Here is a 22,510-nt window from a genome sequence, read left to right as displayed (position 1 = left end):
GTTCAGAGTTCTACTATAAATAATATTGAAATGTGGAAAGTAATTTACTTCTTCTTCTTGATTGCGCTGTTCAATCGTGAGAGCTCTTTCCTCAATTTATCAGAGTTGGCCTTTTCTTGATTGTAATTGTTCATAAGCTTTTGTTTTGTTTCTTCTAAATTTTCCAATTTCTTGTTGAGTTTTGCATTCTCGTCGAGGATGGCACCAATGTCAGAACTCTGTAGCATTTTACATTTGAGCGAAAGTTCAGCCACTTGTGTTTTCAAACTTTGCAGCTCAGCCTCTTTCCTTTGCAAGACAATTTCCATCTGTTCCATAACTGTAAACTCTGAGTCAGTGATATTTTTCTTCAGCTCTTGATTGGTACTTGTAGTGCTTTTGGGAGACATCTCGTCAATTCTCTGGAGTTGTTCTGAAATTTGAAGGTTCGATTGAGCCACCTTTTTTTCATACTCACCCATTCGTTGCTCTAGTTCCGTAATACTCTTCTTTAGGTCATTAATCTCTTCAACCTTGGATTCCTTGAGAGCGTTTAACTGTTCATACGAATTGCGAGTGTTGTCTATTTCAGAGTTCAATGACGCATTTACATGCTCTAAACTACTAATTCTATCATAAAGCTTTTGTGTTAAATCATTCTTTTTCATGATCTCATAGGCATGATCATCAATCTTGATGTAAAGTTGCTTAATTTCTTCATCTTTTTCATTGATCAATGACAAATTTTCTTGCAGTTTCTGATTTAATTCATTGATGGTAGTGACATGCTGCAAGTCCAATTCAGTTGCTTTTTCGAGAGCTTCTTTCAACTTGTTACTATCTTCCATTAAGCGGGCAGCGACAGAGGTTGCCATATCTAATTCTCTGTTAAGAGAACTAATTTTCGACTCGTATTCAGAATTTTGCTTCTTCAATGCAGACGTTAATTCAGCAAAAGATTTTTCTTGAGCATCCTTATTCTGTTTAAGGAGCAACAAGTCTTTTTGAAGCCGGCTCATTTCCAATATCTTTTCTTCCAAAGTTGAGCTCTTTTTTTGAATTTCTGTTCTTAGATCTTCAATGTTAATACATTCTGATTTCAGTTGGTAGATAATTTGATCTTTTTCCTCAATTTCTTTTTCTTTCATTTGAATTTCCAGTTTGTACCTGTCCACAGTATGAATTAAGCTTATGTTTTCATTCAAGTGTTTTGAAATCTCAGCGGTCAATTTAGCGCTCTGCTCTCCCAAAACTTGCTGAAGGCTTGTCAATTCTGTTTCCTGTAGATGTAATTGTGATTTAAGATCATGTATTTGCTTAAGGTCATGTCCATGCTGTTGTTTGGCGTCTTGTAAATGTTTTTCAAGAATTTCTGCGTCGGCTCTTTTCGATTTCAAATCATCAATTGACGTAGATAGGGCCTTCGAAACCATCTGTAATTCTTCTTTAAGGCTCGCATTTTCACTTTCAAATATTTTGTTGTCTGTTTCCAGTTCGTTCTTCTCGAGTTTGAGAGTATTCAGTTCTGACAAAAGGTTTTGGCATTCCATTGATTTAGCCGTTATTTCGGATTGAAGAGTAGTAATTTTGTTCTTCATCTCCGAAATTAATGTGTCATGCCGCTCTATGTGTGATTTAAGTTGTTTTCTTTCATTATTAAGTTCATGATTAAGTTTTGACACTTCTTGTTCCAGCTGTTTTTTAGAGTCTCTCCACTTTGAAACATATTCCTTGAGTTGTTTTTCTTGATCCCTATTCAAATTTTCCAAGTTTTGTTTTTCTGTTTCTAATCGTTCTGCACGGTCTTTGGTGAACTGAAGAATACCTTGATTTTCTTGTTGAGAATATGTTGCTTCATTCAGTAGTAGGCTCTTTTCTTTAAGTTGTTCCGTTAGAGTGGTGATTCCCTTATGAAGCTCTTTTTGCTTTTCAGCTGCTGCTGTCAACTCATGTTGCTGTGTAGTGTTCTCCTTTTTGGCATGAGAAAGTTGAGCCGAAGATTGATTCATTTGTGCAACCAGGTACAACATAATGATGAAAAGTCCAACAGTGGCGCTCATAAGAGGAATGGAATACTTTGTTTTTACCTTCAACATCAATGTATGGAAGATAAGGTCTGAAATGTGCTTTGAGTGGCTCGAATACAAATCATTGAAAACATTTTTAGCATCTGATGAACAAGTATCGAGCTTTTGATGAATAAAGCTTTGCACGGTCGGAGTTTCTCCAAAGTGAGTTTTGATGGCTTTTTGGGCGTACAAACATTCAACAACAATCTTTCTGCAATTCAGAGAAAGAGCGTCGAAATGATTCGTAACGTTGATTCTCTCATTCAAATCCCAATCAAAGGAGTGTTCATCAAACCTAATATCCTCTCTTGCTCCACCATTCTTAATTTGTTCAGGAATTTTCAATCCATACTGAAGTGCAAATTCCCGAATGTTTTGTCTTTGAATAAGGCTCCGAGCGAGTTGTTGAGCATGGAACAAAGTTTCATCCGAGGAGGACACGGACAAAGCACTAATCAAGAAGCATAATTGGCTGTTCAACAATACCAATACTATGCCGAGTATAAGGAGGGTCTTACTTGTTCTACTCATAAAGTATTTCATGAAAATTTCAATAATTATTGATTTTCCTCTAGTGGGCAATAAGGCTTGAAAAAGGAAGAAATTTTTTTTCTCAAAATTCTCAAGTTTGAAAGAGCGCGAATTTTGATCACTCATACTCACACCTCCATTCTAAATAAATTCAATATTCAAGGATTGTTGAGCCTGAGCACGTGGAGTAGGTGTGGAGAGAGTAATCACAGTGTTGGCAGCATGTGAAGAGGTAAATGTGGTGTCAGTAGTGGCCACCAACACGTGTTCCTCACGCCCACCCTTGTCGTGGTTCTTATGCATATCATCCTCATGGACTGGTACATCATCATGAGGATGTACTTTCCTGGTATTGAAAGGAGGAATCAAGGCTGTGCTACTGTTGGGTGTGGATGTGTTCACAATTTGAGGTGTTGTTGTTGTCATGGCAGAGTTCTTTGAAATTTTCACCAATTTCGAGACCACATCAGATGTTTTCTTCGTGCCACGAGGAGCATCCAGAATGTCCATATCTTCACTTTGAATCATAATCGTAGTATTGTCTGATAACGGCATGGCCGTGTCCTTCTCTTCATATCCATGCGATGGATGTAAAGCTGCTGGACTCGAGGTCAGTGAACTTGGGGGTGTGACGGTGGTTGCTGAGGCAACTGAAGTATTGGCTGTCGTGTAGACCACAGCTGGATAATGACGATGAGGTGAATCAATGATGGCATCCAATTCGATGGCTGTATTCACTAGGGCAGCGACCGAGTTTTTCAAAATAGCATTCATCTTTTGAGTATTTCGTCGTGTGAAACGAATCTTCTTTAAACGTTTGGTGAGTATTCTCAATCGAATCGTTGTGATCAACCAATAGAAAAAAAAGGACAAACAAAAGACGAAAAAAAGTCCAAATGAATAAACAATGATTGAAAACCATGGATTTCTGTAATAGTCAATCACGTCGTAGGGCCAAATATTTACCCATCGTGCCTCCATATTCGTTTGAATCCAAATCAGGTACAAGGTCGGATAGATCATTAATATAAACAAGTGCCAAATTCTGAACACCACGTTGGACATTAAGAATTCAATAAAGTTGAAAATCATTTGTAAGCCGTGGTATCCAAAGGTACTGTGCCAAAGCCAGATTGTTGTTTGTACAATAACCATCATTATTTTGAGATCGTCATCAATTTGATGTTCATAATTACCAAAAAAAGTATTGAACAAAAAAATCATTCCATAAACAACATCAACCTACAAATACGACAAAACATCAGGATCTGTGGTCACTTTTCCATTAATTGCATACTGTGGAATCACAATAATCCAATATCCAAAAGCAACCAACGTTGCCGACACATGATTCAGCTCTGCAAACAACCAAATCATTGTCGAAGTAAATGTAAACAATTTTCTCACCCACACATTCAATTCTTCCACATTTCGTTTCGCCTTACCAGTCTTTTTCGAATCATTGAAAAACTTGTAACACGTTGTAATGTAGAATAAACCAAACACAGATTGCAGCACATAATACACTGCAAACACGAATGCAGACGTGTTGGTGAGAAATGAAAAGTAAGTAAGGAATGGTTTGGGTCTGAAATAGGCCACATCTACACACATCATAATGACCATCCATAAGGCCAATGCAACTCGGTAAATGTAGAGAAGGATGGTGAGAGGTCGTTTGAAGGCAAATCCTTCGAAAACAAATTGTGAAGGATCGTGCAGTCTGAAAGAATATGTGATGATGATAATAATAATAATCGAGGAGTAGAAATAATCATTATCGTCAACAATTCAAGTCCGTGATCGGAATGTCGTGTGTGTGAGAGGCCCAAATTTTGCGATTTTTGAAACGTTGTTTTTTCATCAAATCAAACACACAAACATCGAAATACATGTACCAATAATAATAATAATAAAAATAATAATAATAATTAGAAAATCCAAATCAATCTTCACTCACCTATTATAAATCAATTTTCTATCTTCTGCTTCCAACTCTTTGTCATTGGAAAATTTCGGCAGAGGAATTGAATTTGGGTCCTTTCCCAAACGGAAAGTCATTTGTCGTTGCTTTAAATATTCATTGGTGATGGTCTTTTTTGCTTTGAAATGAAAACCTTTGGTCAGTAAAACAACGACTGCCCCAGCAACAATGAAGGCTAGAGTAGTGGCATTGTTGGTGATAACAAGACTCGGAATGATGTTGAATATATTTCTGTCATCACTCAAATAAGGAGTAGTCATGACGTTGATGTTGTTGTTGAAAAAGAGATCAATGTGGATCGAAAATGACAAAATCGTGGAAACTAGTATTTGTTCCTGATTGTTCTAGTTGTTGTTTTTGATGAGTAGTACTGCTGATGAGAATGTTGTTATGCTTGAAGTGAACACACAAACGTTTTAGTCCTATGGATGACTTATTGTGTCAGCCTCCAAGTAGTAGAAAGAACCGAATCGAAGCAATCAAAGGGTGGAAGTGTTTCTTTTGTTTGTGACTTTGAAGAGAGATGAAGTTGCGCAAATTCAGGTGCTTGAAATGTTTTCCTCCATCCCAAGAAAGGAATGTCATGTCTAAACAAAGGTAAGACACTTTAACAGAAAGAAAAAAAGCTCTTTGTGCAAAGAACACCTCTTCATTCAGTCTCATTGCCAATAAATCATTGAAAATCATGTGGTAGCACGACAATTTGTCTCATCACTCGTTTAAAGAAATATTTCTACTTTACAAAAAAAATAATAATAATAATTGCAATGAAAAATCGATCTTTTGCTCCGGAACAAGTCCAACAATTTATTGGAGCCTTCTCACAATTTGATACGGAAGGAGATGGCTCTATCGATGTGAGACAAGTAGGCCACCTAATGTTTCTGATTGGATTAACACCTTCCGAAGAAGAAGTTACGAATATTATGAATGAAATTGAACAAGCCAACGGAGATTTAATTCAACGGAAGAGAATTGAAGAAGCACAAATGAATGAAGAAGAAATGGAAGAGCCAACCATTCGTATGGGATTTATTGATTTTCTAAACAAGCTTGAAGATTTCAAAAACATTCATCCCGAACAATTCGTGGCTATTGAATCCAATATGAGTGATGAGCTACAATAATTACACAATTTAAACTCTACTACTGTAATATTCATTAATAATTGATCATGATTGTCAATTTTAAGATTTTGGAAAGGCTCTTGGATCGGAATGCTATAATTTCGAACGTTCTGATCATCATCCAGTAAATATTTTGAGGTGCGACTTTGTTCCATTAATTAATGTATATTCTGATTATTGAAAGTTTGAATCGAGTTGAAGATCAACAACTCTTGAAATTGGGTGTTTCCCAAATTTGCACATTATCTATTTTGCCCATCATAGAAATTTGATTTAGAATTTTTCCTGAAAGGCGCCTGATATGCATAGCTGTGTTGTTATCTTCCAAGAACGGAAAGCTTCTAATTTCATGGATGACAAGGTTTGCTTTAAAGAGATGTTTATTGCATTCAATACTCGAAACCAGCCAAAAGAAAAATCATTACCCTTTTGTGTTGTCTTCCACAAACAAATTCACTTTGTCCTCATCATCATGAACACCTTAACCTCACTATTCCTGATCGGTTTCCTTCTCATGGTTGCATGTTTTGTGCCCCATGTTGAATGCTCTACAGAAGGTGGAGACACCTATCTTCCAAGAACGACCTATGCGGTTCCTCTTACCTATGCAGCAGCTCCACTCACTTATGCAGCTCCTGTGACCTATGCAGCACCTATTAGCTATGCCGCTCCTTGTCCACCACCAGTGGCAGCTCCTCTACCTGCTCCTGTCACTTATGCAGCACCGTATGCTTATGGAGGAGTGTATGCAGCGCCTTATGCTGCTCCTTGTCCACCACCAGTGGCAGCTCCTTATGCTTATCCTTATGCAGCACCTGTCACTTATGCAGCAACGCCTGTCTTGCTTGCCACTGCAGCAAAGCCATGTTAACATGTGATTTTTCAACTCGTTTCATCCTCCATTGCTTCAATTTTCACTGAAAATCAACAAGTGATACCTTTTTCTTGTTTGCCTTTGTGAATAAATTAATTTTAAAAAAATGAACGAATTTCATAATCAAGCATCACATTTGTCGACAAGTGATAGTCATTTGAATCAAATAGACCTCGTACCACCAAACACGACTGTCAAAAGTAAAAACGAAACACAACAACACATTTCTGAACCCTATAACACTGGAATGGCTAGGATTTTGACAATTTTTATGTTGGATGCACCTATGTATTTCTTGGAATGTTTGAAGTAGCAAATGGTGACTTTAAGCGTGCACAATTTTATTCTAATATTTTGAGATTTTTCGTCACTCAAGTGAAACAAATCGAATCAAAGAATCTTCCAATTCAACCAAGAATGAAAAAGTTTGTACAGATAGCTAACTTTTTACAAATGAGTTTAGAAACAAGTTCTGCAATTGATGTTGAAAATCCTTTGGCCATAGCAAAATTTTTTCCGAATATGGTTTTTGCAGACACTGGAATGCAAGAATTATCAAAGCTGACAGAAAGACTTGCTAAACTTGAAAAAGACAAACTCGATGAATATTTTTCTGTCATTGACATGGTCACTCAAGTGGTACATGAACACATGAAAATACAAGATGAGGCTGGAGACAAAAGACCTGTATTGGACATGATGAAAGTAATTGTAAGGAATGGAATGAAATTGGTGGCTGTTTTAACAGTGGATTGGAATAATTGGGAAAAGATAATGCTCTACTCGTCTAATATCACACACTTAAGCGAGAGTGAATACTTTATGTTAATTCCATCTGCTGCTGTTTCACACATTGCCAACGCATCAAAACAGCACTTGAGAGTTCTTTCAATGATGAAATTAGGATGCTTTCCAACATCCGTACTTGAGACCTATCTTGGTATTCCAAGATTTAAGAGCACTCAACATTTTGAAAGGACGTTTCGATAGAGTGGAAAAGTATTACTCGAGTCTTTTAAAAGAACTTGAAATTGTTGTGAAAGAGATTTATACTGACCAACAAGAACCAACTTTGTCAGATTTTACAGCGGACGATTTTGGTGACTTTTGGATATGAGCTTTGATTCAAATGTTTAGACCATAGACCACAATATATTGGCACAGCAGTGCAGGAATTCAAGGTTGACTACTAAACCACAACCAGCGAGATTGTCACCAAGAATTGGTTTTATTGCAATTCCTTGAAAAAGTCGTTTCCTTTATCGTCAACCACAATGAAAGCAGGGAAGTCCTTGACTTCAATCTTCCAAATTGCCTCCATTCCTAACTCTGGATATTCCAAAACTTCAACCTTCTTGATGTTATTAGCAGCCAAAATTGCAGCTGGACCACCAATCGAGCCTAAATAAAATCCTCCATACTTGGAACAAGCTTGTGTCACCTCACGACTTCTGTTACCCTTAGCAAGTGTGATCAAACTTCCACCATTTTGTTGGAATAAATCAACATAGGAGTCCATTCTACCTGCAGTTGTTGGTCCGAAAGAACCTGAAGCATAACCTTCTGGAGTCTTAGCAGGACCAGCATAATAAATAATGTGATTCTTAATGTAATCAGGTAAACCTTCACCTCGGTCAAGACGCTCCTTCAATTTGGCATGAGCAATGTCACGAGCCACAATGAGTGGACCACTCAATGAGAGACGAGTCTTGATTGGATATTTGGAGAGAATGCTCAAAATTTCTTTCATTGGTCTGTTCAAATCAATTTCTACCACATGTTCGCTCAAATCCTTTTCTTCAACCTCTGGGAGATATTGAGCTGGGTCAGTTTCTAATTGTTCCAAAAAGATTCCATCCTTAGTAATTTTACCCTTCACTTGTCTGTCAGCAGAACAGGAAACACCAATACCCACTGGGCAAGAGGCACCATGACGTGGTAAACGGATCACTCTGACATCGTGACAGAAATATTTTCCTCCAAATTGAGCTCCAATACCCATCTTTTGAGTGAGCTTCAAAATTTCCTTCTCCAATTCAACATCACGGAATGCTCTACCTCCTGGGCTTCCTGTTGTTGGCAATTCATCATAGTATTTGGTACTTGCCAATTTCACAGTCTTCAAAGTAAGTTCTGCACTCAAACCTCCAATAACAATTGCCAAGTGGTATGGTGGACAAGCAGAGGTACCGATTGATTTAATTTTTTCCTCCAAAAACTTCATCAATGAATTTGGATTCAACAATGCCTTAGTTTGTTGATACAAGTAGGTCTTGTTAGCACTACCACCTCCCTTTGCAATAAACAAGAACTTGTACTCGTCACCATCGGTGGCAAACAAGTCGATTTGTGCAGGCAAGTTGCAACCAGTATTCTTCTCCTCATACATGGTGAGTGGTGCGACTTGTGAATAACGTAAATATTGCTGAGTATATGTCTTGAATACTCCTTCAGAGATGTGCTTTTCATCCTGTCCATCGGTCCAAACATATTGTCCCTTCTTGCCCATAACAATTGCAGTACCAGTATCTTGGCAACCAGGAAGCTTTCTTCCAGAAGCAATCACAGCATTCTTCAAAAGAGTCTTGGCAACAAAACGATCATTGTCGGAAGCTTCAGGATCCTTCAAAATGTTTGAAAGTTGTTTCAAGTGAGATGGGCGCAACAAGTATTGAATATCGGAAATGGCAGCCTGAGTAATTGCGGTTAATCCTTGTGGATCTACCTTCAAAATTTCTCTAGTCTCTCCAGTCTTTTCATCTCTCACTTTAAGAGATGAAACGTAATCTTTAGTAATTAATCGGTATTCGGTTTCATCCTCTCCAACTTGGAATAAATCCTCGTACTTGAACGTAGGTCCTGTAGAATAACACGATGATGATGTTGAACCAGCTCTCATCATCAACAAGGATGACAAGGATTTGTTTTGAACCACGCCAAGAGAACGGAGGAATGTCTTTGCTGAGGATTGGCTTCGAAGCATTTTTTTTGATAAATTAATTTTTTTTTTAAAATCTCCAGAACTCAACTCCCGAAAAAGAGCGATGGGATAACTTGAATTCACAACATTGTCAACAATAATAACTCTCAATCAACCATTCACCATGCAATTTGTTTTGAAAAATAATCATCTTGTTATTCATGAAGAAATTTCAAGCTCATCTAGTTGTTGGAAAGTTTGCAATAGAGTTTGTTTTTCTAATAAACTTGTGGCAGCTGCTACAAATAATTTAAAATCTTTTGACACAAATTGATTTTCATGCTGGAGAATCGCCGAGTAGCTGCTAAATCCTTTTCAAATTTAGAAAATGAATAGCAGGATTGCTTTTCACATTGAGCTCCAAAATAACCATCATTGCATTCACAAGTATTTGTAGCCACACAAGTTCCTCTTCCATTACAAACATTTGATTTTGTCGAAAGTATTCCAAAACACACAGGTAAGGCTACTGAACAATTACTACCAATAAAACCTTCTGGACATTGACATGTATCCAAAAAGGTACAATTTCCAACTCCTGAACACACATTGGATTCATTTCGTAAAATTCCAAAACATTTAAAAATTCTACAATCCTCTCCTGTGATGGCATGATGTTTACAACGACAAGTGTCAGGTGCAACACAAAATCCTGCAGAATTACAAACCGTGTCATCGGTTGCGTTCTTAGAGAAACAGGTCCATTCGGTTCCAACTACTGCAAGACCATGTCGAAGACCTGTTGCAATGGCATATGGAATGGCACCATTTTGTTGTGATTTTGAAAAAGTCAGAGTGGGAGTGTCAGAGATGTCATTTTCAAGTGTTGGACTCACTTCAAAGAATTCATTCATACCCATTCCGTAGACATTGCCTTTTCTTGTCATTAAATGAATGTCAAAATTGTATTTGCTTCCTCTTTGATCCTCATTTCTGTAAGTGGAAATATCAATGACAGAATCGGTGGGATCTGTAAGATTTAACACTTGTGAAGTTCCTCCCATATAAACCATGGCAACTCCATCATCCGATAATAATACAGCATAATCATAACATACGACCTTAATAATTCGTTTCGAATCAATGATTCCACCTTGTAATTGAACAAAATAAGGAATTGGATCTTCAGTTGTGGCATTTGTCAATCGTAGTCCAGTATTAGATCCTGCTCCGAATACCTTTCCACTCGAAGAAACAATAAACGACACCCCATTACATGCTGCAATATCCATGATCGAATCCATTCCTAAAATGGTCGTATTCAATACAGTAAAGGTCGTGACACTCTTTATGGTACTCGCTAAATTTCCCATATTATTATCTCCAGATCCAACCAATGTTCCATTACTCAATAAGAGGAGTGAAAAATCAACACCAGCCGACACTCGTTTCACTTTCCAGTCGGGAGTGTCAAGTAACAAGTCGACACGAGTGGCTTCCGTGGGATTCGATCCAAATTGAAAGGCACTACTGGCACCGAAACCAATGACATTTCCTTGATCTGTCAAAACAAGAGCATGAGTTTTCAAATAGCTCACATCGACAATAGTTTCAGAAGTAAGCAACGAGTCATAGAGATTTGCGGAAGGAGATTTCACAGGTGGTACCATTCCTAAATTTAAATTACTCGAACAAACTCCCCAAAGATGAAGTGACGATTTTGTGGAATTTGGTTTCATCACAACGACAAGATTACAATCCTCTCCACTTCGAACAATGACTTTGCTGAATTGACCCAATTCAGGTTCAGAACTATTGAGAAAAGGTCTGAATGGAGTTGGTGGATTTTGAGTGATAGGTTGTGCATATTGAATTTGTAAATAATCATCAAAACAATTCTTTCCTCTAGTATTGTCACCCCATGTAAATACTTGTTGATTGGATAAAATAGCAATTCCTCCTTCCCTTAATAACTTGAAATAAATGACATCCGCTGAATCCAAATTGGGAACGAGAGAAATTTGTTGTTGGATCGTTCCTGTCACTGGCGATGCACCAAATGTGAAAACTTTTCCACTAATCAAACAACCAGTAGCTCCTGTTGCAGCACTACAATCTTGCACTTGTGGAGAAGAAATGGACAATGTAGCCACATCATACAGAGATTGAGTCAAATTGAAAGGTGAATTTTGATTACCAACTCCAGTGCCAGTTGTTTCAAAATTGTCATCCTTTCCCCATGTAAACACTTGTCCTTTTTTCGTCCACGCCACGACATGAGATTCCATAATGTCAGCTCCTACAAAAGGTCCTGTCACATCATAATCGAATGGTATGAATTGAGGAATATTCACAAATGAGGTCTGGCTTACATCTGAAATTCCAAGTCCCAATCCTCCATACTCATTACTTCCCCATATGAACACATGTCCTGTGGAATTAATGGCCAATGCAATATGAGTATTCTCAAAATCATTGGAACCAGCGACAATTTTTGAAATATTTCTCAAGGAAGGAATCCATGCTGGAGTGGTGACCGTCTCAGTAGTGAACGTATGACCTCTAATTCCAGTGTTATTTCCACCCCATGAATACACAAATCCCTCACTAGTCAATGCAAAATAAGTTTCATCACCAAAATGACCTGCTTGTTCCACTTGAATCACCTTTACAGGAATTTCAGAAAAAGTTTCTGGATTTGTCATGGTCAAAGGAAGGCCACTGAAAAGAGTCCAAGCTCTCAAATACAAGAGATGAATGAAAATCTTTCCATCTTGTGTTAAGGCCATACAAGTGAACCAACAGGTGAGTTGAATGACTTTTTCATTTCTTAAAGGATTGATGGATAATAAGGCATCGTTGCTAAAGGTGTAAATGGGAGACATGGGTGAAACTGCATATGGAGGTTTATAGTAGTAACCTATATATTGAATAGAGGTGTATGTATGTGTATGTTGTGGTATGACAGTAGAAGAAGAAGGTGATTATGATGAGGATGAGGATGAACAGATGATCATGAATATGGTGAAAGATCATTTCGGGTGGAAAGAATTACCATGATCATATGTATGAACATCGAATAGAACATCATGCGATTCAAAAACATTATTATCATCATGGAATCATTGTTATCCAATGCATCATAAAGTCATGTGAATCAATCATTGATCCATTACTTACCCAATTGGTTATTTCCATTGTCACCACATCCAAAGATAGTTTCATTCACAAAGCCACCAGAAGAGTTCAAATAATGCACAAGAACCATCTTGAATGAAAATCCATCAGCAACAGTGATTGGACTCGCATGAACATCCAATGACGACGATTGACCAAAATGATTATTGACAGGGTTGTAGGAATAGGTATTGTTGAAGGCTAAATGTTCAAATCGAAGGTTTCGGATGGGAGTATTTGAGGAGGAAATGTAGGGATAACCACATCGATTAAATTCATTATTTCCCCACGTAAGAATTTGATTAGTTGGATACCAGAGTGTGTTGTTGAGGATGGATTGAGCGGAGACTTGGAGAGTGAAGAGGATGAACCATAATAATAACAAACTTGTTGTGAAGGAGGGGAAGGACAGAAGACGGCGATGGAATGATGGTCGAGTTGTTGGTGGCAATGAAAAAGCGGTCATGCTTGGCGTTGACAAGTGACACTCGCGATTATTTTTTTAATGTCTTTAAATGATATGTTTCAAGTTCACAAAGCAAATTGATGTCGTCCATAAGATCTCTCGGAGATGGGCGCTCCAATTTGGGTTTATAAATTGAAAGAAGGCCACGTTCAAGCCGTGTCAGAGAAAACGATAGAACGATTCTTCAACAACATTAAAAAAACATTATCAAGTAACATTTATTATTGAGACCCGGGACTTCGAAAAAATATTACCCTTGGGGACAAGAAGTAATTCTTATTAGTAAATTCTCAACACCCGCCTCACTATTTTCTGATCTGAAAGTTTCTAATTGCGACTGCCATCTTGACTACGTATCTATGTTGAGTGTCGTCTTCAGTGAAACAAGATGACAAAGATTTCCACTTCAGCTTAATTTGACCGAACGGACATTCCACTCTCGATCTTAATGATTTTAGCAAGTTATTTTGAGCTTGTTGTTTTTGCGTCAACTTCTTGATTCCTCTTCCGTCTTTTGCCGGTCTTCCTTTTGGTTTTGATTTTGGGGTGACAATTTTGATTTTTCTGAACTTGCTGACAATAGATTCGTATCCACAATCACCAAGCATAACAGCACCTTCTATAGATGTTTCTATTTCATCTTTCATGAGCGTCATAAAGGCACTATCTTCGACTTTTGGACTATAAGCTCCGTAGAGTTTTCTAATTCGTCCTGTGGCATCCAAAAAACCGATTTGCAAAATGATCTTCTTTATAGGAGTGTTCATCACTTTTCTTAAAAGCATTCTCGGGTTGTGTCTTTTTGAAATCGGAGCTGTCGGTCCATAAATCTTTAAAAAAAAAATATGCAAAAATCACAATATCCAACAAGAAGAAGGCTTTTTCACTCACAAAAATTATAGGAATTCACAATCGTGTAGACTCTATAAAAGAACGATTGCACCGTAAATTCACTTGGAATATAAGGTGGAATGACTCCATGATTTTCAATTAACAATCTTTCCACCTCAGTCACATATTTGGAGACACTCTCTGAATCATGCATGTTCAGAGTAATTGCATTTGGTGTACCAATCGATTCCAAATAAGGAGCTTGACTGGTGTAGACTTCATCGGAGGGTTTTCCCATTTCACTCAATTTTCGAGCCTTAATGAGAGAATTGAAAATCACTGCTCCATAGGCGAGAGCTTCCAAACAACTTGGACCAATGAGTGGTTCTCCAAGACCCACATAAATGACACTCTCTTTCAATGCTTGAACATAAAGTTGATGAGAGGGAAGAATTCCTAAATTGGTAAATTCAATTTTGGAAAACTTTGATTTCACTTTTTGGAAATCGGTGGGTGTTAGAGTGGTTAGTAATTCAAATTTTTGAGAAATAATTTCTAAATAGCTTGATGGAACATGTTCAAAGTATCTTGTTTCTTTGGCCCATATCAAAGCTCTATACTTTCCAGATTTGGAATTTTTAACTTTTTTCCCAAAAGTAGGATCCATTAAATTTTCTAAAGAGAATGGAATTGCAGTTCCCAAAAATTGATTGACTGGATCTGGAATTTTCTTTGGCTGAAAGGTCAAGTATTGTTTCATTTCCAAATTCCAACAACAATATGAATCCATATCTCTGTTAATTTTCATCATGGTTGATAAATTCATGGAATTGTAATTGGAGGTTGTGCCAAATGAATCCAAAACTCGTAATTTGCATTTCAATTTACTTTCCATATCGATGGTTCGTTGAGAATCGACTGTATTACCATTTTTGGAATTGATGTCATCTTTTTGTCGAATCAAATTCAATTTCTTGGAAAAGTACATTTTCATTACTGAATAATCTGTAAAAATCACATCAAAGGATTGCAATTCATGTTGTGGAAGAACTTGCTGAACTAACTCATTAAAATCATGCACATAATAAACATGATAATTCTGAAGAGAAAGTGCCATAATTAAATCTGTCCATTGAGAAAGTTCTCCTCGAGGATGAGGACCAATTCCATTGAATCCCAACGAATATAAATAATTAAATATTAAAATCTTCTTTTTTGGAGATTTTTTTTCGAAGAGAAATTTCTTTTCATTGAGAATTCCACTTTCGAGCCATTGTGGAAGAGAATGTGAGATTTTGGATTTCATCCATTCCACTCGGAGAGGTATTTTAAAATTTGAGTAAAATTGATGTTTGATTCTTTGACGAAGTGTCAATAATTTTGGATTCTTTTTAATGGAATTCGTCAAGTTTTTGTGAATAGTATTCTGTAATTCCTGTTGTAATTGATTTATTGTTGCTTGCAATTCAGATAATTCCATGGAATGATTAGTTTTTAATTGTGCAATGAATCGTTCTTGTTGTGTTTCCATCAAAATGCAATTATTATCGAATTCGACTTGTTGTTTCTGATACCGCATGGATTGCTGTTGATGCATGGTGTGAATCACCAAAAGAATGTTGACGGCAAGAACGAGAAGAATGAGCAAAAAAGAACAACGGTGTGAAAGACTTGGGTATGACATGAAGTGTGGAGTTGAAATTTTTTATGAAAATTTCTGTTCTGGTGATGTTGAAGTTTGAAAGGCTAAAATCGCAGAAAGTTTGCCTCACATGAGGCGAAACAAATCCTCTGTTGATTGAATGTAATTGTCAACCGGAAAGAGAAGGACCTATGTATTCGTTTATGTTGAAGTGGGCTAAGTGGAACAAGGTCAATATAATTCACCACATCATACATCCCTATAACATTCCAACAGCACTCGAATGCATGAACGCAACACAAACTAATGCAGAGCCTAACCTCCAAAGAGCAATAAAATTATTTCGTTCCCCAAAAAACCTTTTTCAGCTGATCGTATATTCGTTTATTTGACGGAATAGTTGAATCCAATCAATGTGTGATAATCATTAACGCTAAATTAATCACACAGTGATTGGATTCTTGTCTTTGATCTGATTTTATTTCGATCACTGAACCATTTCTTAATTAGAACAATCAGCAGCTAGAACTATCTTGGTTGATTGGCAGTTCGCTGTGGCTGCGGGTTTGATAGGACTTTTTATACATCAAAAATGTACCAGTGACAAGAAGGTGGTCTTTTCTTTGAAGATGAACTAGTTGAATTTGTATTTTTTGCATTCAAGTCTAAGCCTCTTGTTGATGAATTATTAGAACCTTCGTAATTGAGGAGCCTAAAGTTGAGGATACTTTCCAAGCCTTCCTAAAGATTGAAAGGATAATTCTTCAATCGAAACAAGAGAACGTTTCGTTTCAAAGATTTTAATTTCGTTTCGCCATGTTGAAAAAAGACTTGAGTGAAGGATTTTTTAGAAATGCGCGCCAGCATGCATGAATTGTAGGAAATAATATCAAATGCAGATTCTTTGTTCCTCTCCAAAGAATAATTGTCAGCTCAATAGTATGGTCTTGTGGAAAATTGGATGATTTGAAGTAGATCTAAATGCGAGTGCCTGATACATCTCTTGGAGACAAATTAATTTCCACCACGACATCATCCGATCCAAAAATGTTTTGTGTCCATTCATATTGATATTGAGAATCTTCACATTTTTGCTTCCTTAATAAATTTCTGAAATTTTTTCGATGTCCACATAAAAAGAGAATATCTGTTGTTTGTAAATAAACAGTGAGTGATGGATTAGTGTAAACATAGCGTTGTTGTTCACCAAATTTGAGTCTGCTGATCGCCAGTAAAATAAGATCATGCTCGAAACATGCACTCGCTATTTTTTTGGTCAAATACGTTCCATATGGCAACCATCCGTCAATATTAAACAATATTAGGACCTACCTAGATCTGCAACTGTCATGTTTGCAAAAACAGAGGGTATGGGCACTTCAAAAATAACGGATTGATTTTCACCAGCCACAAACTCGTCGGCACACATTTGATCAACCAAATCAACAATTCTCTTGTTGTGAAAAGATTGTGCCAGAACCTTACTTAGGAATGAGGAGGAAGGAAATACCCTTCCTGCACATGTTGAAGTGTGACAATTATAGTTCATCATTCGCTTATAACAATGAAATGCTGCGACCAAAAAACATACCAGAAATGTAAAAATCTGAAAATAAGCAAAATTGGTCGAACTCATCAATATCATAATCTAACAATCCTCTTTCTCTCAAAAATCTCACTTTTTGATAGGTAGGGATTCCTTCATGCTGGAAGAATTTCAAGTTAGATCTGTTCACTAACTCTAGTAAATAATTCTTCTCTGGATCCATGACAGCAATGCCCAGTGCTAATTTAATTGCTTCAGAGTCCACTGTGTATTCATTTTCTTCACTTGTAGCATCTTCTGAATTATCAAAACCAAGTTCCATTAAAGTTTGATCTTGTGTAAAGTACATGACAGATTTTGCAACTGAAAAGCCAGCTCGGCTCAAGTCATGACTTTTCATTGGATTACCAGATAGAAAGTAAACGCCAGAAAAATGTTTCAATCTTTCATATAAATAATTGAAATACTTGTCTACCAAATGTGTCATAAACACTATGGGTGTAAACCTGTTCTTTCGTTGCAAGGATCTGACAATAGAGCAGATAATTAAGGGTTGTTTAAACTCTCCTAACACTAAAATATGATCCTTAATCTCGAATGGAACTTTAAAACTTGATATTAGAAATTCCTCTTTTGGCTTTGGAGTTGCAATCATATTATAACTCTTCATGACACTCGCATAAAAATCTTTTTCTGCTTCTTCAAAAGCTTGGCCGCTGAGATTTTCTCGAAGTGATTTCAACATCATTCTCTTCTCGAAAAAGTAAGGCTCAGGAGAAATAAGTTTGAGTAAAATTTCTAAATGAAGAGTATTCACTTCCTCAACCTCTTCATGCTTTCCTCTGAGCAAGTAAATGTCTGCATTGTATTTTGTGGAGGATCTACTTCGTGTATTCTTTTTAGTGGGGACCTTTGTCTCTCTTCTAAAAGAAAACATCTTGTAAGGTCGTTTCTGTTCCTTATAGTCTGTTCTTGTACTATGGGAGAAGTCAGTTGCGTTGTTCTTTTGTTTTTCTTCTAATTTAATAACCTCTATTTCTCCCTTTGTTTTTTCATCATCATTACTGACTTGTTCTGACCGAATGTATTCCGCAAATTTCGAATTGAAGCATTCCATTTCAATATCATCTTCTTTCTTGGGTACTGCTGCAAGGACTTCATAGCGTTGAGTTTTTCTTCTCTTGTTGAAATGGAGAGAGAGCTCTTCCGCTGTAAAATTGAACTCTTCAACTTGCTTGGCATGCTCAATGTCTCTGGCAATGCAAAAGCACTTGTCTTCGGATTGAATGGCATATCTGGAAGGGTTTAAGTAAATTCTTCCTGTTGTTCCATCCTCGATGGCAAAAACAATAATTTCTAACCTGGTAAAAAGCAATTCAGCAACATCAATGAAAAGCTTGTTTAAAAATATAGGATTGAATTGAGCTCGATAAATTTCACAATTTAGACCTTCAGAGTATTCCACTAGCCACTTAATGTCACGCTCAATAGAGGAATGATCTTTAACAGTGTTCATATTCATTTTAAAGTCATTTCCAGTAAGTAGACCCTTTGGAATATTGTCTTTGCAAATTGATACATCAGCTCCACTTAATAAGTTAAATAAAAAACAGCAAAAACCAGCCGAATTCACGGAGGCAGAGAGAACTTTGGAGCATAAGATGTCGTTACAAACAACGATATTAGCTCCTGCCTTTATGGCATAATGACGTGATTCAATCAGATTAATTTGAGCATAAACTTTCAAGTTTTGATTAAAGTTTTTCAGTGCAATGGTGGTCATAATAACTGATGTGTCCTCCTTCCTTGCATTTCCCATCTTTGGGCTATTTAACAAGAATACACTATGAGCTTGAGAAATTTTCAAGAGATTCATCATATCATAATTCATAATGTCGCCACAAAGCACATGAATCTTGTTTTTGAAATCGCACTTTCTCAAACTCTCTTTCAGTTGGTCGCAAAACTCTCGTTGCTTGAATAGCACTAAAACATGTTAATCGTATGTCAAAAGGTTCCAATGTTAAACCTAAACTTACAGATGATTTTTTTGACCTTTTTTCTCTTGTATTGAAAGCATTCTACAACCTTGTAGTTAACAAGTGATGACAATTTTAAAATGCAACTTACCTTTGATGAAATCAACAACTTCATCTACTCTACATTTTCCTGTTACCACTGCATGATTTTTGAGTATGGGATTCTTAACCTTGAATACACTCTTTTCACTGGTCACAAGCTCATAAATTCCTGATATTTGTAGTGGAATTAAAGACACACCAATCAAGAAGAATACAATTACTGCAAATCTTGACGGAACAGTTGTTGGTGACTAGAATGTGTGTATTAATGAGAATTCAAAGTAAATACATATAAATACTTACAATATCTCCGTATCCAATTGTGAAGATGGTGATCGCAATAAAATACAACGCGTCATGAAAATAAATATCCTTATCTCCAAAAAACTTCTCCATCCACTGGAAGACTCCTGTAAAAATAACCAGTAAACACAACACTGTAAAACCTAGCTCCGCAACTTTTGCCAACACTGAATTAATGTCACCCTTAGAAGAAATTCGCTTAATGAGTGGAATTATTCTCAATAGTCTCAATACTCTCAACAATCCTACAAATGCATACATGTCACCAACATCAATGGAAGGATTGAATGAAATTATTGTAATGGTTAAAGAAGGAATAACTGTAATATAGTCGAGCAATGAGAGCGGTTTGAAGAAGTACTTGATTCTAAAGAGGATTCATTTTGTCCAATAAACAAATATCCACCGTAAGGAATCCTCAAAAAGAATTTTGTTGCAATACTTACTTGTCCTTAGTTAATAGCAAATTAATGATAAAAAACACAATAAATAGACTCGAAAAGATCAAATCCAAAACGCGCAATGCCATTAAACTTCCATCGATGTCCATTTGAATGTATGAAGAAACAATGAAAAACGCTGCTGACAAAATGGACAATACTGTTTGAAGCACTTCCATATCAAAGGTAAAACTCGAGAGGAATTGCTTCCAGTCAATTTTCTTTGGCCCAAAAATGTGATTCATCCTGTCATGTTGTTCCTCCAATTCATTGAATACATTCCTTTTAATGACTTGATCCATCCCTTGTATGATGTTAGCATTGCCTTTGTGATGATCGAGTTGAACTTTGAGATCATTCTTTGATCTGACTTGCTCATTTGTACGGACGACCTCATCCTGGATCTTCATGGCAGTTGGAACAGCCTTTCCTTCATCTTCCTCTTCTTCTTTGGTATTGCTGCATTCGGAAAAGGCAGCGGGCCATTGCTCCAAATCCTTCGGTGAGAGGGTGTAGCCAGTGAGTACCGCTTGACTGGTTTGGAGATGTGTCATATTATTAATAATAATGATATTTAATATTGGCCTGATGATGATGATGATAATGAATGAAAAAGAACGGAGAGCACAACACGAGAGAGAGAAAAACTTCTGAGAGAGAAGAAAGACTCGTTCATAGGACTTCTTTTTCGGATGATGAATTCATTATTTGTGATCAATTCATACAACATGTCAATGAATCACCAATCATGGGAGATACAAAAAGTGGAATCAATATTCCGCCATTTAAATTGTAGTTATTATATATAAATCTTGTCTCATCATCATCTCATACGGAATCATTTTTGAAATCGGGGATTCAACTTTAAATCACAATTTCATCAGTGCTTGTTCTTCTATATTCTGCTCGTACATGATCTTTTTTTCAAACCGCGATAATACTAGCTCCTCTTCTTGATGGATGAAATACCTTTCAGATACTACTAATTAACATTCAAGTGCATCAGGACAATGATGGCATTTTGAAAAAATTGATGGGCAAAAGATATTGGTGGATTTTCGTTGTAAAATTTTAAAAAAATTCAAACATAAAAAAATACTCAACATCACACTTCTGCAAGTTTGTGAGCTGCGAGAGGCTACGTTTTGAGAATCATTTGACGACGAGTGTTTGAGCGGGAGGATTGGATTCTGTGTAATTTTATAATTCAACATAATTTACTATATTGTCAGTGATAATTCTAGAGTATTTGAACATCAGCACGGATACAGCAACCGTCATCACACCACCGATACAACAACAACCTATTATTCTTCTTTCTACTATTTTGATAGTGAAAATCATTTGAAAAATTCTTCCTCAGTTTCCTTCCTTACATCATTTTTTGATCATCAAAATATTTTTAAAGCACAAATTCGGCTGTAATCTTCACATTACAACATCATCAACTACAATCAACAAATCATTATTTATTAATCGTGATCGCTAAATTACCACACGATGCCATCAAATACTGTAGATAGCCTTTCAAAATTCCTCCAAAAATTCGAATTGGAGGTGCTAAAGACCATGGCTCAGAATGCTCTTTCTGAAACAAAACAAGAAGATGTCGGTGAACTCAGCAACGATCTCATTGACTGGGCTTACGAACAAGGAATTAAGAAATTTATTGGACAACTTGATGCTTCTACTCTTAAAACATCCATGGAAGAGGCTGGAGTGAAGGATGTTGATGCAAATGGTTCCAAAGAGGCTCTAGGTGAGAAATTTTTAGACAGTGTTGAGCAAGACGAAGGTGGACCTGAAGGATTCTTGTCAAGAATGAAAGTCGCCACTCTTAAAAAATTTGTGAAAATTCTGGGATTTGAAACAGACGCCAATGATCAACAACAATATGCTGAGGATATTTCTGATGAGTTGTTGCTTAATGGAACACGAATGCTATTTGATTTTGTTGACGAAGAGGCCTTGAAAAAGACGTCTAAAAAGATGAACTTAAAAGTTCCCAAGTCAGCATCGAAATTAGTCGTTCAAGACATCCTGTTAAATGAAGTATTTCCAGGTCTCAGCCCAGAAGAGGAAGAGAAACCAAAGAAAGAAAAAAAGGCTAAGAAATCATCATCCGAACCGAGTGCAAAGCAAACACGAGAAGAGATTAATGAAAAGATTAAGCGTGAAAGATCTGATCTTCCTGATTGCAAAACTTTTGACGACATTTTCCAAAATTACTGGGTTGATGAATTAAGAGATTTCTGTAAAAAAAATGACATTAAGAGCCAAGGAAATAAGAAAGATCTTATTAAGAGGATTTTAGCATTCAACATGGATCCAACTAATAGAGGCTTTACTGAAAAGAAGAGAAAACGTAAGACTGGAAAATCTTCTTCTAAAAAAGAAAAGAAAGAACATGCTACAACAAATGGAGATGCCAGTGCATCATCAACACCTAAGGAAGAATAATTTATTTATCATCAGCTCTATCTCAAGTACTTCAAATCTCTCTCTAGTTTGTAAAGTTATGTTTCATAAAAAACGTCACA

At 36.6% G+C, this 22,510-nt stretch overlaps 11 protein-coding genes across 11 annotated transcripts; 4 read left to right on the top strand and 7 right to left on the bottom strand.

The window, feature by feature from the left end:
* Positions 1-44: 44 nt before the first annotated feature.
* Positions 45-2,579, bottom strand: FDP41_002896 (uncharacterized protein; the record flags this gene model as incomplete). The annotated part of the gene is made up of 1 exon (XM_044706140.1): positions 45-2,579. The coding sequence occupies one exon, from the start codon at positions 2,577-2,579 to the stop codon at positions 45-47; it is 2,535 nt and encodes an 844-aa protein (XP_044563094.1).
* Positions 2,580-2,720: 141 nt separating this feature from the next.
* On the bottom strand, positions 2,721-4,823 carry FDP41_002895 (uncharacterized protein; the record flags this gene model as incomplete). The annotated part of the gene is made up of 3 exons (XM_044706139.1): positions 2,721-3,696; positions 3,826-4,302; positions 4,540-4,823. The coding sequence occupies 3 exons, from the start codon at positions 4,821-4,823 to the stop codon at positions 2,721-2,723; spliced, it is 1,737 nt and encodes a 578-aa protein (XP_044563093.1).
* A 507-nt stretch (positions 4,824-5,330) lies between these two features.
* FDP41_002894 (uncharacterized protein) lies at positions 5,331-5,690 on the top strand (the record flags this gene model as incomplete). The annotated part of the gene is made up of 1 exon (XM_044706138.1): positions 5,331-5,690. One exon carries the CDS (start codon positions 5,331-5,333, stop codon positions 5,688-5,690), a length of 360 nt encoding a protein of 119 aa, XP_044563092.1.
* Positions 5,691-6,162: 472 nt separating this feature from the next.
* On the top strand, positions 6,163-6,561 carry FDP41_002893 (uncharacterized protein; the record flags this gene model as incomplete). Its single annotated transcript, XM_044706137.1, has 1 exon — positions 6,163-6,561. The coding sequence occupies one exon, from the start codon at positions 6,163-6,165 to the stop codon at positions 6,559-6,561; it is 399 nt and encodes a 132-aa protein (XP_044563091.1).
* A 303-nt stretch (positions 6,562-6,864) lies between these two features.
* Positions 6,865-7,554, top strand: FDP41_002892 (uncharacterized protein; the record flags this gene model as incomplete). The annotated part of the gene is made up of 1 exon (XM_044706136.1): positions 6,865-7,554. One exon carries the CDS (start codon positions 6,865-6,867, stop codon positions 7,552-7,554), a length of 690 nt encoding a protein of 229 aa, XP_044563090.1.
* Positions 7,555-7,792: 238 nt separating this feature from the next.
* Positions 7,793-9,547, bottom strand: FDP41_002891 (uncharacterized protein; the record flags this gene model as incomplete). The annotated part of the gene is made up of 1 exon (XM_044706135.1): positions 7,793-9,547. One exon carries the CDS (start codon positions 9,545-9,547, stop codon positions 7,793-7,795), a length of 1,755 nt encoding a protein of 584 aa, XP_044563089.1.
* A 236-nt stretch (positions 9,548-9,783) lies between these two features.
* FDP41_002890 (uncharacterized protein) lies at positions 9,784-13,127 on the bottom strand (the record flags this gene model as incomplete). The annotated part of the gene is made up of 2 exons (XM_044706134.1): positions 9,784-12,404; positions 12,665-13,127. The coding sequence occupies 2 exons, from the start codon at positions 13,125-13,127 to the stop codon at positions 9,784-9,786; spliced, it is 3,084 nt and encodes a 1,027-aa protein (XP_044563088.1).
* A 305-nt stretch (positions 13,128-13,432) lies between these two features.
* Positions 13,433-13,912, bottom strand: FDP41_002889 (uncharacterized protein; the record flags this gene model as incomplete). Its single annotated transcript, XM_044706132.1, has 1 exon — positions 13,433-13,912. One exon carries the CDS (start codon positions 13,910-13,912, stop codon positions 13,433-13,435), a length of 480 nt encoding a protein of 159 aa, XP_044563087.1.
* A 98-nt stretch (positions 13,913-14,010) lies between these two features.
* FDP41_002888 (uncharacterized protein) lies at positions 14,011-15,555 on the bottom strand (the record flags this gene model as incomplete). Its single annotated transcript, XM_044706131.1, has 1 exon — positions 14,011-15,555. One exon carries the CDS (start codon positions 15,553-15,555, stop codon positions 14,011-14,013), a length of 1,545 nt encoding a protein of 514 aa, XP_044563086.1.
* A 1,022-nt stretch (positions 15,556-16,577) lies between these two features.
* FDP41_002887 (uncharacterized protein) lies at positions 16,578-20,524 on the bottom strand (the record flags this gene model as incomplete). Its single annotated transcript, XM_044706130.1, has 7 exons — positions 16,578-16,864; positions 16,933-17,115; positions 17,192-19,132; positions 19,186-19,227; positions 19,277-19,478; positions 19,531-19,897; positions 19,977-20,524. 7 exons carry the CDS (start codon positions 20,522-20,524, stop codon positions 16,578-16,580), a joined length of 3,570 nt encoding a protein of 1,189 aa, XP_044563085.1.
* Positions 20,525-21,470: 946 nt separating this feature from the next.
* Positions 21,471-22,430, top strand: FDP41_002886 (uncharacterized protein; the record flags this gene model as incomplete). The annotated part of the gene is made up of 1 exon (XM_044706129.1): positions 21,471-22,430. The coding sequence occupies one exon, from the start codon at positions 21,471-21,473 to the stop codon at positions 22,428-22,430; it is 960 nt and encodes a 319-aa protein (XP_044563084.1).
* Positions 22,431-22,510: the final 80 nt, after the last annotated feature.

This window comes from Naegleria fowleri, assembly GCF_008403515.1.
Source record: "Naegleria fowleri strain ATCC 30894 chromosome Unknown tig30, whole genome shotgun sequence".
Lineage (NCBI taxonomy): Eukaryota > Heterolobosea > Eutetramitea > Acrasida > Naegleriidae > Naegleria > Naegleria fowleri.
The sequence above is the reverse complement of the archived record's forward strand: the minus strand, read 5'-3'. Positions and strand labels throughout refer to the sequence as shown.